General features: G+C 31.5%; 5 protein-coding genes across 6 annotated transcripts; 3 read left to right on the top strand and 2 right to left on the bottom strand.

Annotated features, from left to right (window-relative positions):
- Positions 1-2,187: 2,187 nt before the first annotated feature.
- Positions 2,188-6,277, bottom strand: Tbh (Tyramine beta hydroxylase). The gene is made up of 5 exons (XM_027343272.2): positions 5,454-6,277; positions 5,226-5,393; positions 4,707-5,162; positions 3,833-4,627; positions 2,188-2,775 (listed from the first exon to the last, which is right to left on the bottom strand). The coding sequence occupies exons 1-5, from the start codon at positions 6,135-6,137 to the stop codon at positions 2,455-2,457; spliced, it is 2,424 nt and encodes an 807-aa protein (XP_027199073.2). The 5' UTR covers positions 6,138-6,277; the 3' UTR covers positions 2,188-2,454.
- Positions 6,278-6,393: 116 nt separating this feature from the next.
- On the bottom strand, positions 6,394-8,263 carry LOC113793299 (peptidyl-prolyl cis-trans isomerase-like 4). Its single transcript, XM_027343309.2, has 2 exons — positions 7,169-8,263; positions 6,394-7,106 (listed from the first exon to the last, which is right to left on the bottom strand). Exons 1-2 carry the CDS (start codon positions 8,143-8,145, stop codon positions 6,761-6,763), a joined length of 1,323 nt encoding a protein of 440 aa, XP_027199110.2. The 5' UTR covers positions 8,146-8,263; the 3' UTR covers positions 6,394-6,760.
- A 45-nt stretch (positions 8,264-8,308) lies between these two features.
- Ctps (CTP synthase) lies at positions 8,309-10,428 on the top strand. Its single transcript, XM_027343305.2, has 2 exons — positions 8,309-9,146; positions 9,199-10,428. The coding sequence occupies exons 1-2, from the start codon at positions 8,460-8,462 to the stop codon at positions 10,321-10,323; spliced, it is 1,812 nt and encodes a 603-aa protein (XP_027199106.1). The 5' UTR covers positions 8,309-8,459; the 3' UTR covers positions 10,324-10,428.
- On the top strand, positions 10,395-11,200 carry LOC113793302 (protein PBDC1). The gene is made up of 2 exons (XM_027343315.2): positions 10,395-10,834; positions 10,893-11,200. Exons 1-2 carry the CDS (start codon positions 10,483-10,485, stop codon positions 11,096-11,098), a joined length of 558 nt encoding a protein of 185 aa, XP_027199116.1. The 5' UTR covers positions 10,395-10,482; the 3' UTR covers positions 11,099-11,200.
- Positions 11,168-12,677, top strand: LOC142645737 (uncharacterized). Of its 2 annotated transcripts, none has more exons than XM_075822831.1 (2): positions 11,168-12,068; positions 12,121-12,677. In XM_075822831.1, exons 1-2 carry the CDS (start codon positions 11,168-11,170, stop codon positions 12,654-12,656), a joined length of 1,437 nt encoding a protein of 478 aa, XP_075678946.1. In that variant the 3' UTR covers positions 12,657-12,677. The 2 variants fall into 2 exon arrangements, with proteins under 2 accessions (XP_075678946.1, XP_075678984.1); XM_075822869.1 differs by having other exon boundaries at positions 12,130-12,677.
- Positions 12,678-13,318: the final 641 nt, after the last annotated feature.

Here is a 13,318-nt window from a genome sequence, read left to right on the forward strand (position 1 = left end):
AATCAATATTAGTTTGTACTCAAAAATCTGATTCAAAATGCTATATTATGTCTGGACCATGGCATTATCAATTGTTCATGGTTTGAGTATATTTAAGAATATACTATAGCTACTATAGACACACATATAAGATCGAACGCATCATTAGAAAACGATCTGTCATATCAATACTTTGCTTTTACATTTTTGCCCCCCATTTCTTATCTTATGGTATTGTTCATATAAGAATGGGAAGAAAAAATTTTCACTTATTATCAAGTAAACGACCAATAACCATAACCCAACATAACGTAAGCAATTTCAAATTCATTGACGATGTTAGTGAAGATGACAAACAAAACAAGAATAAGAAAAAAAATCAGCAATAAGAATAGAACAGTGTGAAAAAAAATCGTCCGAGAATTTTCTTGCCTTTTAACATGATGACATCAATTTTATTAAATGCCAACATACTTGTAAAAAAATAATAATAATATTTTCAAATTCCTGGCATTTATTCGCATAATAATTTAAATTATTATTATCTTCCTTTATTGAAAATAAAAACTCTCGAATATCATTCCATTATGTTGTGTGTGTGTTGTAAATGTATTCCAATAGTCAACTTTTGAAAAAAATGATGAAAAAAGAAAACTAATGATCTATCTGCCTGTTGTAATATCTTCAATTTACAATTCTTTCAAGAGCCAAGAGGACAAAAAAAAATGAAATAAGAATGAAAGCGGAAAAAAAGACCAACCAAATTTAACCGAGGAACATTGCTGAAAAAAAATAAGCACGTTATTATTATGGGTATATCAACAATCATCAGTAGTGCTTGCCAAAAGATAAAAAGATAGATGAAGCTAAATGGATGGATCGACTCCGATAGTAAAATAGGAAAAAAAACGAAAAAAAAATTGTCAATAATGAAATTCTTATAACAGAAAATTATGTATACTTGGACAAATCAACAATGGACAATGCTATTATCGTTTTCATTATAAATTCAATTCGACACCATCATCACTATCAAACTATTTAACTATTTAACAAAAACTACTCCTATCACTTGGAAAGATATGAGTGATCATACATAAAAACCATTGTTATAAATTTTCGTCACCAAGTCAATATATCAATTTGAAAGGGGAAGTCAAAAAAATAGACAAAAAAAACTTGATCGAATATCAAAACCGATCATATGTTTATGAAAGAATTCAGTTTTTTTCTCGACATCTTAGTGAACACATTAAATGAACATCGATTGAATTCGTGATGTTAGACTGATATCTTGAATTCCCATTATATATCATCATCATCATCATCGTATAATGATAATACCGCAAATAATAAAAATCAACAATAATGATGATGATAATAATAAAAAGATTATTAATTGGAATATGATGATCGAGGAGAGAGAGAGAAAAAAAACGAATGTGCAGTGCATAAATGAGAAAAAAAACAGGCAAAAATTTGGAATATAATGACATCACAATACGTTTGCGTTTGGTTATATGATAATAATCATACATTTGAAGAAAAAAAAATTGATAACAGGAAAAGAAGGAATCCGGCACAATTATTTGGGAGAATTTTTTTTTGAGATAGAGTTTTTTTTATCAATAACCATTGAAAAAAGTCCTATACTATTTTATATTCATGCTATGATCGATGTGAAAAAAATAATAAGCAAAAAAAAAAAATTTAAATTCAAATTAAATTCAACTTTTTTATCGTGTGTGATTTCAGCGGAAAATTTGGTCGTTTCTCATATAATGTAAATGAAGTGAATATAGGTTTGATCAACGACTGCATGTCAATTATAATATGGAATGTATTGATTGTAATTTAATATTTTCAACCTAAGGATTTACACGAGTCTATAAAACATCATGTTATTATAATGATCAAAGAAAAAAAAATTCAGATAGTATAATTGAGTTTGAGTTAAAAAAAACCGTTATAAATTAACACAAATCGACCGATTCTTCAAGTTAACTGACAAAATTTTTAAATTATAAACCTTCGTTCATTAAAAGGATAACGAATGAAAATGGTATTTCAATGTATATTCACTTGATCATCATTCAACTGATGAAAATTCTTGAATTTCATCTTAATACATACAAAAAAAAACTCGATTTAATCAATTTTATTTGTTCAAATTTTAATCAAAATCGATTAACATCATCTACAACAACAACAACAACAACATTATAGTGATAATTATAACAATAATGGTAAAATAAAAATTCTGTCTTTCTAATTGATAGTAATTAATTAATAGATCGATGCTTTGAATCTTATAGAATGTATGAATAAAATTTAAAACAATATATATCGTGTTCGCATGTAACATTTTTTTTCATATAATGATAATCGAATTTGATGGAATTTTGTTGTTTATTGAACATATCAAATGTTTTTAGAATGAATATCTGATATCATTTAAATTATAATCATCAATGATCATACAATCATTTGTGAATGATCATTGAAATCTGATCGTTTCAATTTCGATGGCAATTGTTTCCATTTACGTTGCAGCCTACGTTGATGTTGTCTTCGACGATACCAGATAGTGTTCATGGCGTCATTATCATCATATTCGCTATCATCATCATTATCCATGAATCTTTCGTCATCATCGTCGTCAAAATCATTTTCATCATCACCATTAATAGGATGAAATTTTTTCAATACCCAACGGCAACGATTATTGGTCGCATTCTTCGCCTGATCTATTGGTTTCTGTATCACCGTGGTCAACGGGATTCCATTCCAATAACCCTAGATTTTTTGTTTTTGAGATTCAAAATCAATTACATTTACAAATAATATCAGCCCCCATCCAAAACATAAATCATACGATGTTGATGATGATAATAATATAAATTGAAACAAAATGACAAAATCAATTGATTAGTGTGGATGCGAATTGAATGAGTTAAATTCTAACAATAGTTTATTCGAATTATGTTGGATGTCCTTAACAACATTAATATGAAATTGAAACAAGGAATTAAATTATGAGATGATTAGACACACACACACACATATATACGATAACTAAACTTGTCAGTTTTTCTGTTCATCATCGAAATTAATTCAATCGGGTTTCTAGGATCCTCAATAATAATAATAATAATAATAGTCAAACCCTTTTGATACTGACATTCAAATAATAATAATAATAATAATAATAATTTCAATTGCGTCATGTTCGTATAGAATAATCGAGTAAAAAAAATATCGAATGATATTATCCAAGTGGTTGAATGTGTGTAATAAAAATGTCTCAATTCAAACAATTCTGATATTGGAAAGATATAAAAGAATGTATGCATGTTTTTCAAATGTAGTTTTCATTTCATAGTAAACGATGCAATGACCGAATACCGGATTCAAGTTTATTACCCTTCTTGATCGAATCTTTTTTTTACGGTTGTAAATTGGATCTAGGATTTTTTTTGTGTGTGTGTTTTTGTTGGAATTAAATTCGGGTGAAGGCAACTTTTTTTTTGTTGAATCTTGTTAAGAAACACACACACAAAAAAAAATCATTGAAAACTCAGAAGTCCAATTATTATTATGACCATGTATTTCTGAGAATACTTTCAGTAAACTTATTATTATTATTATTATTATTATCTCATTCATTCATCCTTTTTAATGGCGGAAATATGTTTCCGGAATTTTTTTTCAAAGACTTGTCTCTAGATTTTTTCTTCTCTGTATTCAACTATGCGTGTGCCTGTATAAGTTTGATATTATTTTCATTTATAAATAAAGACATCATATTATTACTATTATTTTTTAAATTTTACCATTATAAGCAATTACCTACCGGAAATCTTTGTCCTGATGATTGATTACATTGAACAGATAGTGGTGCCGTCTGGTAAAGTTGATTCAATTTTTGTATACGATAAGGTGTCCAATGAATATTATTAAAATTATCTGCAACAGAATAATGTATTGATGTATTTTGATTTTCATTTATTCGCATTGTTTCAAAATATTTCATCAGATGATCGGTATCGATCGAACTTTTACAAACTTCTAGATTGCTACGTGGATAATAATGTAAGTAATTGACACACATCTCGTCGGAAATACCATAACCACCAAAAGTCATACGTGTACGTTTTCGTGTATCATAACGACAAACATTTATCAATGCATCACCCGGATAAACGTGTACGCCACCATTAGGAAGTTTTCGTATCTCTTGGAAATGTGGACTATAGTGGTTGTCACGATTAAGATCAGGTAGCTGAATACCACCACGAACATGTTCAGTCCAAGTACCAACACCAGTCAGATGAGTGTGTAATTGGGATGCAAAAATAGTGATACCATTTGGTGGTAAACCAACCCTCGTACATTCCGATACACAATATCCTCGTGATTCCATCAATGTGTTCGGCGGAATGGAATTCTTATCAATATATTCCAGACCAATCTCTAATATGCCGGATTCGATTGGTCGTAATCTTTTAGTATAATGGATTCTTATTCCTGAATTGTCTACAGATCCAGCTTTCATTTCTGGATTATTGTAATGTACTTCGATCATTGCGTAGAGGGAATAATTTTCTCCACCAACTGGTAGTCCAACATTTTCCGGATAAATCATTGGCTAATTAAGTTCGAATATATTAATATCCACAAGGATTCCCTTTTAATTTAAATGTATGAAATAAAAAAACAATACTCACTCCAGCGCCATAAGCCCATGCAGCTGTAACTCGTTTACATTGTTCTAATAATTCTGGCATGTTTGAATCGTGACAAAGACCATTCCATGGCGGCAGTTTCTTTTTGGCATCAACTTCACAATGAAATAATTCCATGTGATGTACAATATCTTTATTTTGTTCATTTATGATGGCTTCATATTGTACGATATGAATTCGTTGTTTAAATGTTTCGGGTAATTTAATCAACGTACACCAATATGTTGTCTCAACATTCGGAATAGTAACATTATCAACTAAAAAATCTAAAGTTTGAAGTTGTTCATCACTAATTTTTGTTTTCGACTTCGAATTTAAAGGAGGTGGTTTCAATAGCTGTGCTCGCTGAAATCCATGTTGATAATCAATTAGATGTAATCCTTCTGATCGAGATAATGGACCACGACCAGTAACATAGACCATATGAGTGGTGCCATTCTGTGCGGTTCAAATTGAGACATGGAAATGATAAATCTAAAATGCAAAAATCTTAATTCTTACATCGATTCGATAATCGTCAGGATCACATGTATCGAAATATCTCCGGAACGCTACATAAAGCATTTTTTGTTGGCGATCATGTTTAGATTTGATGAATTGACAATCATTTGATTGATGATCGTGATGATTTTTGATAATCACCATACTATTATTATCAGTTTTGGCATCCTACTTGGAAAAAATTTAACTTACTCAATTGATTAATACACAATTAACACAGAAATTAACCTCTAAATGCAATCTTCGACGTTTATCTGTCCAGATCAAACATAGATCGGCATTTGCAATGGATCCATGGTCAGAAAAGCCAAAAGCGAACCAATCATAATTGGTTTTTAGTTTAAGTTTCAATTCAAATAAAATTGTTTCGTCCAAATAATCTGGCGACCAGAATAGATGGAAATGATCATCGATATCCAAATTGATCTGATAAGTTGATATCGATGAATTCGATTTTGTCAAATTATTGTCATCATCTTGTAACCTTTGTTGATTGGTAATGGAAGTTGATCCATTGGAGTTTAAAATTAAACGATTAAAAAATAAAAAAAATAGTGCAACTAATGCAGTCATGAGGAATGTTATGGCAAAATATGCCTTACAGACAAGCCAAAATTCTTGACGACTACGTTTATTTTTATTCAATGATAGACGAAATGTTTGTTGTTCTTGTTTTGAATCGATTAATGGAAATAAATCGTCTTCTTCATCACTATCATCGTCATCTTTAGACAATGAAGCCAATCGGTGATTACAAGTTGGATTTAAACCTGGATTTCGTTTTTTAGATTTTTGATTAACTGATGATGATGATGATGGCTGTACGGAAATAAATTGTGGTTGTAGAGGAGGTGTGGTGGCTATCAAAGACGATTCATCGGAAGAACTACTGAAACTATCATCCGCATTCATCTGTTGCCTTGAGGATTATTGCTGATAGTTTCTGTCGTTGAGTCAATGGCAAAAAATTCAATCGAAAACCCTATATTGATAACATTGAAAATCGATTTGATCAGTTTGATATCCATCGACACAATGATCAAGGATTATTTTTTTCACCGCCATCATTATCATCATCATCTATATTCAAGACAGTTTTCATTTCATCAATAATAAACAAGGTAGAAATGGAATTCCATAAGATTTTCAAACCAATGAAAGGGAAAAATATATTTAATAATAATCACATAACTTTATTCATTATTAATATTTTTTTTTATTGAAAATAAAAATGAACATCATTGGAATGTCAATTGTTCACATTGTTCATGACATGTCTAACATAATAAATAATGACAATGAAAATGAATAGTTATTAGAATTTTCATAACTGATCGAAATTCCTCAAATACAATGAATTTCGATTTTAAGTAAAGGAAAGAAAACAGTTAAATTCTTTTCAGTTTACATTTTTATTTTAATTTTCGCCAAGAATATGATTAAGTATTTGAATGAATTCATTTTGGAATTCAAGGATCATGAAAAAATCTTCTCCTATCCAAGGTTAGGTTTATTTCCATTATGAGATGAATGTCTTATGATCGATGATGATGATGATCATGATGATGACCATCTCGTGAAAAACGTTTACGATAATTATCATCATCATCACGATAGTATCGATGTTGGTCTGATGAATGTTTTCGATCATTTTTATCTTCTCGCCTGCGTTTTCTTGAATCTAATTGATTATCCCTTTGATTTCGTCTATCCTTTATCGGCTCCGTATTACGCGATTGAGAATGATGATGACTACTTCTATGATTTCTACTTTTTGATGAAGATGACAATGATTGTACATACTCTAATGACTTGGCCTGATTTCGACTTTGACTTTGGTGGTCATCGTCTATAAAAGTGACACCACGACCTTTTCCTCGCCTGTAAAAAAACAATTAAATCCTTTTTTCTTTAATGGAAAAAAATTGTCATTTGATACTTGCCATTTTATTTTGGAAACAGATTGACTAAAATCAACATGAATTCGGCGATCATCGATCAGAACATTATCCATTTTAAAATAAGCTTTTTCACAATCTTCTTTACGATCAAATTCAATGAACCCGTACTGTAAGGATTCATCCGTTTTCTGATCTTTGATTATTTCACAACTTACAATTTTTCCGAATCGTGAAAATATTATCTCCAAATCTTCTTCCCTAGTGACTGGATTCAATTTACACACAAAAAGAACATTTTCAGGTGGTTTAACATCGGCATCTGGTATGTCACCAATCATTTCTAGAACCAGAGCACGTTGTTTTGCTTCTTTATCTTTTAATTCTTCTTCAACTTGTTCATTAGTTTTACCATCTTCCATTACCTCTTCACAGATTCCGATTCGATCAGAATCAATCAATTCTTCAAGGTTGATTCTTGGTGATTCTGAAGGTATGTTCAGGCCAGCAATATCAGGGAAAGGATCATCAAGGATGACTGTATGAGTGATCATTATGTCTTGGTAGGGTCGATGATTATCATCACAGATTGTATCATTTAATTTGACCAGCACATCATTACCTTCGGTGATTTCTCCAAAAACCGTATGAACATTGTCAAGATAATTGAGTGAGTCGCAAAGCGTGAAAAAAAATTGTGATCCATGTAAATTTTCGCCGTTATTTACCATGGATATGAGACCAAGACGATCATGTTTTAACTTTGGCTTCTTTTCTGCTTCGATAAATCGTGATTTTTCATCTGAACCACTAACTAATGAATAAGCAGATTGTCCACCCATACCGGTGCCGGAAGGATCTCCTGTTTGTGCGATAAAATCACGTTGAATAAAGTGAAATACACAATTGTTATAATATTTCATTTGGCAGAGTTTGAGAAAATTTTTCGATGTCATCGGACGTTGTTCAATATAAAGATCGACTGTTATATCACCGATCGTTGTTTCGATTACGACAGACATTATTTTTGGTTTCCGACTCGATATTTTTGAACGTAAATCAACAAAAATTATATCAACACGAAATCAATTTAAAATCACATGATTCAATATTGCAGATATATGGATTGCTGGGTGTAAATAGGCTACCGTATATAAACCCAAACAAATCTCAAATAAAGTTCAGTGTTTATATTTTCACATTCGATACGTATTCTGTGAATTGTTGAAACGGCCAAGATAGAAAACGCGCGTGATTAAATCCAAATAGCACGTTGCTCGAATTTCTCTGTTTATTAATTTAACTTTTCTAAACGTATCACCGAATTATCTGAATCATGAAGTATATTCTAGTAACTGGAGGAGTGATTTCCGGCATTGGCAAAGGTGTTGTATCGAGTTCAGTTGGAACATTGTTAAAAAGTATGGGATTTATTGTGACAGCCATCAAAATCGATCCCTATATCAACATTGATGCTTCACTATTTTCTCCATATGAACATGGCGAAGTTTTTGTCTTAGACGATGGTGGTGAAGTAGATTTAGATCTTGGCAATTATGAACGATTCTTGGACATAAAACTTCATCGTGATAACAATATAACGACAGGAAAAATTTATCAGAATGTAATTGAAAAAGAACGTCGTGGTGATTATCTGGGTAAAACTGTGCAAATCATTCCACATGTTACAAATGAAATTCAAGAATGGATAGAACGTGTAGCGAAATTACCCGTAACAGAGCCATTAGCTGTTTGTGATGATCGTCATAATGATGTGGTTGATGAATCTTCGGGGCAAGTGCCTGATATATGTGTTATTGAATTGGGTGGAACTATTGGCGATATTGAAGGAATGCCATTTGTCGAAGCCTTTCGACAATTTGCCAGAAAAAAAGGCCCGGAAAACTTTTGTTGTGTGCATGTAAGTTTAGTCCCAAAACCAAAATCGACCGGCGAACACAAAACAAAACCAACACAAGTGTCTGTGAAAGAACTTCGTGCCCTTGGTTTGTCTCCTGATCTGGTGAGTGAACTTATTATTTTCTTTGTCAATTTAATCCTTATTTTTGTTTCAGATTGTTGCCAGAAGTGAAGAACCAATTAACGAATCGGTAAAGGAAAAAATCTCTAATTATTGTCATGTCGATCCAGATCAAGTCATTTGTCTTAGTGATCAAGCATCGATTTATCGAGTGCCTTTAGTATTGGTCCAACAGGGTCTAATAGATTATTTTTGCAAAAAATTCAAATTAACCCTAAAGCTGGATCCGTCAACAAAATTCTTGCATAAATGGCGTCGTCTTGCTGAACGTCATGATCGTCTTTTGAAAACGGTATCGATAGCGTTGGTCGGCAAATATACGAAACTGGAAGATTCCTATGCTTCTGTTGTCAAAGCTTTAAATCATGCATCATTGGCCATCAATCGGCGGTTACAAATCTTTTATATCGAAGGATCATCATTAGAAGAAACGACCAAGCAGCAAAACCCATCCGAGTATTATGAAGCATGGCAACAGCTTTGCAAAGCCGATGGATTATTAGTGCCTGGAGGTTTTGGTGATCGTGGTATCGAGGGAAAAATTCTTGCCATCGAGCATGCACGACGGAAAAAACAACCATTTTTAGGTGTTTGCCTTGGGTTTCAATGTGCTGTGGTTGAATTTTGTCGTAACGAGCTTGAAATTAAAGATGCGGAATCCCAAGAACAAAATCCTGATGCTAAAGAAAAAGTAGTGATAGAAATGCCCGAACATAACGGTGGAAATCTTGGTGGTACTATGCGCGTTGGTCGACGAGAAACCATTTTTGTTAATAAGGATTCTATTCTTTATCGACTTTATAATCCAAAAAATAATCGTGTATTCGAACGACATCGTCATCGGTATGAAGTAAATATCGATATGGTTGATCAGTTGGAAAAAGCTGGAATGATATTTGTCGGGAAAGACACAACCATGCAACGTATGGAAATCATGGAATTACGTGATCATCCTTATTTTGTTGGTGTACAATTTCATCCTGAATATACTTCTCGTCCATTAAAACCATCAGTTCCATACCTGGGTTTGTTGCTTGCTTCAGCACAAAAACTTGAATCATATCTGGCCCAGAAAGAAGTTCCAAATTTAAATAGTGATACTGATGTTTCTGATAGTGATTCTACTGATAATTCAATTGTTGTCGTTGAATCTAAGTGAATTATTTCCTTTTATTTTATTTTATATTTAGCCTTATAATAATTATTAGAATTCATGTTTAAATTAATATATTACTTGAACAGTATAAACTCCGCATTGTGTAAATTTTTCCACGTGTTATTTATTTTTCGGTCAAACTTACATTGATTTCGTTCAACAATGTCTCAATCCAAGTCGGATGATCCTCAGAACCAAAGCCAGATAATAGCGAATGAAATGTCCGAAGAATCACCGCAATCAAATCAGGAGTCAGAGAAACCAGAAATTTCAATAGGCGAGATTCTTTGTCGACCGGCAGAAGAATTTGTTAATGATCCTAACATTGAAATTGCTTGGATGTCAACAGCTATTCGTCACATGGAAGCGTATTATAAATTGATAACTTCAATTAAAACTTCCGATGTGATTCGATTGACTCCAAACGATAACTATATTTATGAAGAGTTTCGAAAACAATTTCCCGATTTGAAAGTTGAATCCTTGACAGAGGAAATGATAAAATCGAATGAAGGTGAGTGACATTGAAACCTGATTGAATTTATTTTAATGTTATTTTTTATTATGAAAAGCCAAAGAACAATGGCGAGAATTCTGTATCAACATGAAAGACAAAATGGAGGATTTTAATTTCGCTACATTGATGCGATTGAATTCTTATTCTGATTATAACGAAGCAAATACAATTGTTGTACCACGTGCTCAATTCTTGGCAATTGAAATTGCTCGTAATCGTGAAGGACATAACTCCAATTTACCACCAGTTCTTCAAGAGTGATTTTTTCCATTTTTCTTTTTTTAAATTTGTGATTCATTTGACTTTTTTTTACTCTAACTTCTTATCATCATGTTTCATTTAATTAAAACTTTTCTCGAACAACTTTTATTGTCGGTGAATCGTTTCGCTTGTTATCATCGCATCATAGCTTCACCTTGCCATTTCCGAACTTCTTTATTTCCCTTACTTATTAATAATATCGACTCTAATAAACAATTTACGATCGAATGCGAATGGCGAACTTCGCCGAAACAACCGTTCGACATTCGATTATCTTTTCGAAATCGTCATCTTTGTTCATGGTGGCCTTTATTATCGAATTTGGAAATCGAATTGTTTAAAATTTCCGAAGATTTCATATTGCCTATAAAAGTTATAACTCATTCGTTGAATACATTAGACATTCAATTTGATCGTCCAACAACTTTTTCTATATTGTTAGATGATTCTACATTTGATAGTGGTAATGGTTTTTTATCGTCATTTGATACTTATTTTGATAAGATTGTTCTGATCAAATTAAATCCAAAATCTACAAATTATTTTAATCAACGAAGATCAGAGCTTTTTGTTTATACCATCGAGAATTTCGCTTCGATGACCAATGCAAAAATTGTTCAATCACGAGAATTCGATAAATTCCTTATATCTTTTGAAATAGATGAAACTGGTCTCAGTGAATCTTGCAAATATTTTCAACAAATACATTCATATTTGTTCGAATATTTAAAGATTGATAAAAAAATCATTGATAATGTTTGTGTGATCATTACGGTTCTTGAAAATGAATCTTACCATGTGAATTGTTGTCAACGTTTATTTAGTGAAAAATTACCCAATCTTACAATAAAGGTGATCAAAATAGGAACTGTTTTCGATATTGATTATTGTAATCATATTCAATCTTATGAACAATTTAAGCATTGGCTTAAGGAGAATGAAGTTATTGACAGTGACCAAGTTTCTCAAGGTAGGTGATCACTAAAATGAAAAACTAATCACTAATGATAAAATTGATTTAGAGAATTTAGATTCAATCATAAAGACTATGGAATTATGGACACTACTTTCTCCGTCTTCTAATAAAACATTAAAATTAAACAACCTTGAACAAATCAGATCAAAATATAATCAATCAATATTTGTTCATTATAATTTAGCAAGAATCCAATCCATCGTAGAAAAATTTCGCTCAAATTTTTCACAGATTGCGGAAAATAATGTTAATTTCACTCTTCTATCAAACGAATTCGAATGGACAATTATGTGGATTTACATGATTCGTTTGCAAGCATTGAACGAAACTCTTATTGTAGAAATCTTTCATCGTTATCAGTCTACAATGAATTCTATTAGCAAAATAATCTCCGCTATCGATCAATTATGTCATCAATTCAGTAAATATTATCGTAGCATTCGAATTTTGTTACCAAGTTCTAACGATAATCATCTTGAGCCACTCATCGCAACACGTGTAGAATTTTGTCGACGAATTCAAATACAGATTCAATTCTATTTTTATAGATCATTTTTAATTGAAACCATTAATAAAATTTGAATTTTCTCATTTGTTTTCAAACGAATTGTGATTTTTTGACAATGTCAATGAATCACCTACGAGTGTTCCTATGTACACATACAGGGGTCGATATATATCTGCATTTAAGTGACCGTTAGCAACAAAGTTCCAGAAAATGATACCATTAAAATTATCTCAACGCATAGCAATTCAAAAAAAGATGCAGGCACAGAAACCTTTGAAAAAATCCAAATTAAATTCGTTTCTAGTATCGATATGGCATTGGGTTTGCCACAAGATTGCATCATCATCATCATCATCATCATCATTGTGGGCAGTTGATCTTGATCAAAATAAGCCCTCCTTGGATAAATAAACAATGACATCATATTGGAATCTCATTTGAAAATGTTCATAATCAGATTAAATGTCAACCATCATTGATCATTGTCATATTCATCAGATAAATTAAATTTATTTATATTCTAATTTGTCTTCCTACCGATTTCGATTTACTGTACAGTTTTGAATGCAATATTTACAATGTGGAATATCAAATAACCCTTTTTTGTGTTTTGTTTCATCTGATGCGAATTTTCAAATTATCATTTTTTTGCTAAAATTTGGGGCACATTTTTCCTTTGTGAATGAATAAAATCATTTTTTGCAATTTCCGTGTATTTCGATTTTCAATGTATGAA

This window comes from Dermatophagoides pteronyssinus, unplaced genomic scaffold (assembly GCF_027571235.1).
Source record: "Dermatophagoides pteronyssinus isolate colony J.1.1.1.1 unplaced genomic scaffold, Derpt_VIB-CSIC_2022.12 sq0001, whole genome shotgun sequence".
Lineage (NCBI taxonomy): Eukaryota > Metazoa > Arthropoda > Arachnida > Sarcoptiformes > Pyroglyphidae > Dermatophagoides > Dermatophagoides pteronyssinus.

Bases quoted from the DNA above. Each gene is read 5' to 3' on its own strand.
- Tbh (XM_027343272.2), bottom strand. From the start codon at position 6,137: ATGAATGCGGATGATAGTTTCAGTAGTTCTTCCGATGAATCGTCTTTG. The intron at 4,628-4,706 runs GTGAGTATTGTT...GAACTTAATTAG, and splicing joins CATGGGCTTATGGCGCTGGA to CCAATGATTTATCCGGAAAA. The intron at 2,776-3,832 runs GTAGGTAATTGC...CAAAAAATCTAG, and splicing joins CATCAGGACAAAGATTTCCG to GGTTATTGGAATGGAATCCC.
- LOC113793299 (XM_027343309.2), bottom strand. From the start codon at position 8,145: ATGTCTGTCGTAATCGAAACAACGATCGGTGATATAACAGTCGATCTT. The intron at 7,107-7,168 runs GCAAGTATCAAA...GTTTTTTTACAG, and splicing joins TCTGTTTCCAAAATAAAATG to GCGAGGAAAAGGTCGTGGTG.
- Ctps (XM_027343305.2), top strand. From the start codon at position 8,460: ATGAAGTATATTCTAGTAACTGGAGGAGTGATTTCCGGCATTGGCAAA. The intron at 9,147-9,198 runs GTGAGTGAACTT...TTTTTGTTTCAG, and splicing joins TTGGTTTGTCTCCTGATCTG to ATTGTTGCCAGAAGTGAAGA.
- LOC113793302 (XM_027343315.2), top strand. From the start codon at position 10,483: ATGTCTCAATCCAAGTCGGATGATCCTCAGAACCAAAGCCAGATAATA. The intron at 10,835-10,892 runs GTGAGTGACATT...TATTATGAAAAG, and splicing joins AATGATAAAATCGAATGAAG to CCAAAGAACAATGGCGAGAA.
- LOC142645737 (XM_075822831.1), top strand. From the start codon at position 11,168: ATGTTTCATTTAATTAAAACTTTTCTCGAACAACTTTTATTGTCGGTG. The intron at 12,069-12,120 runs GTAGGTGATCAC...AAATTGATTTAG, and splicing joins CAGTGACCAAGTTTCTCAAG to AGAATTTAGATTCAATCATA.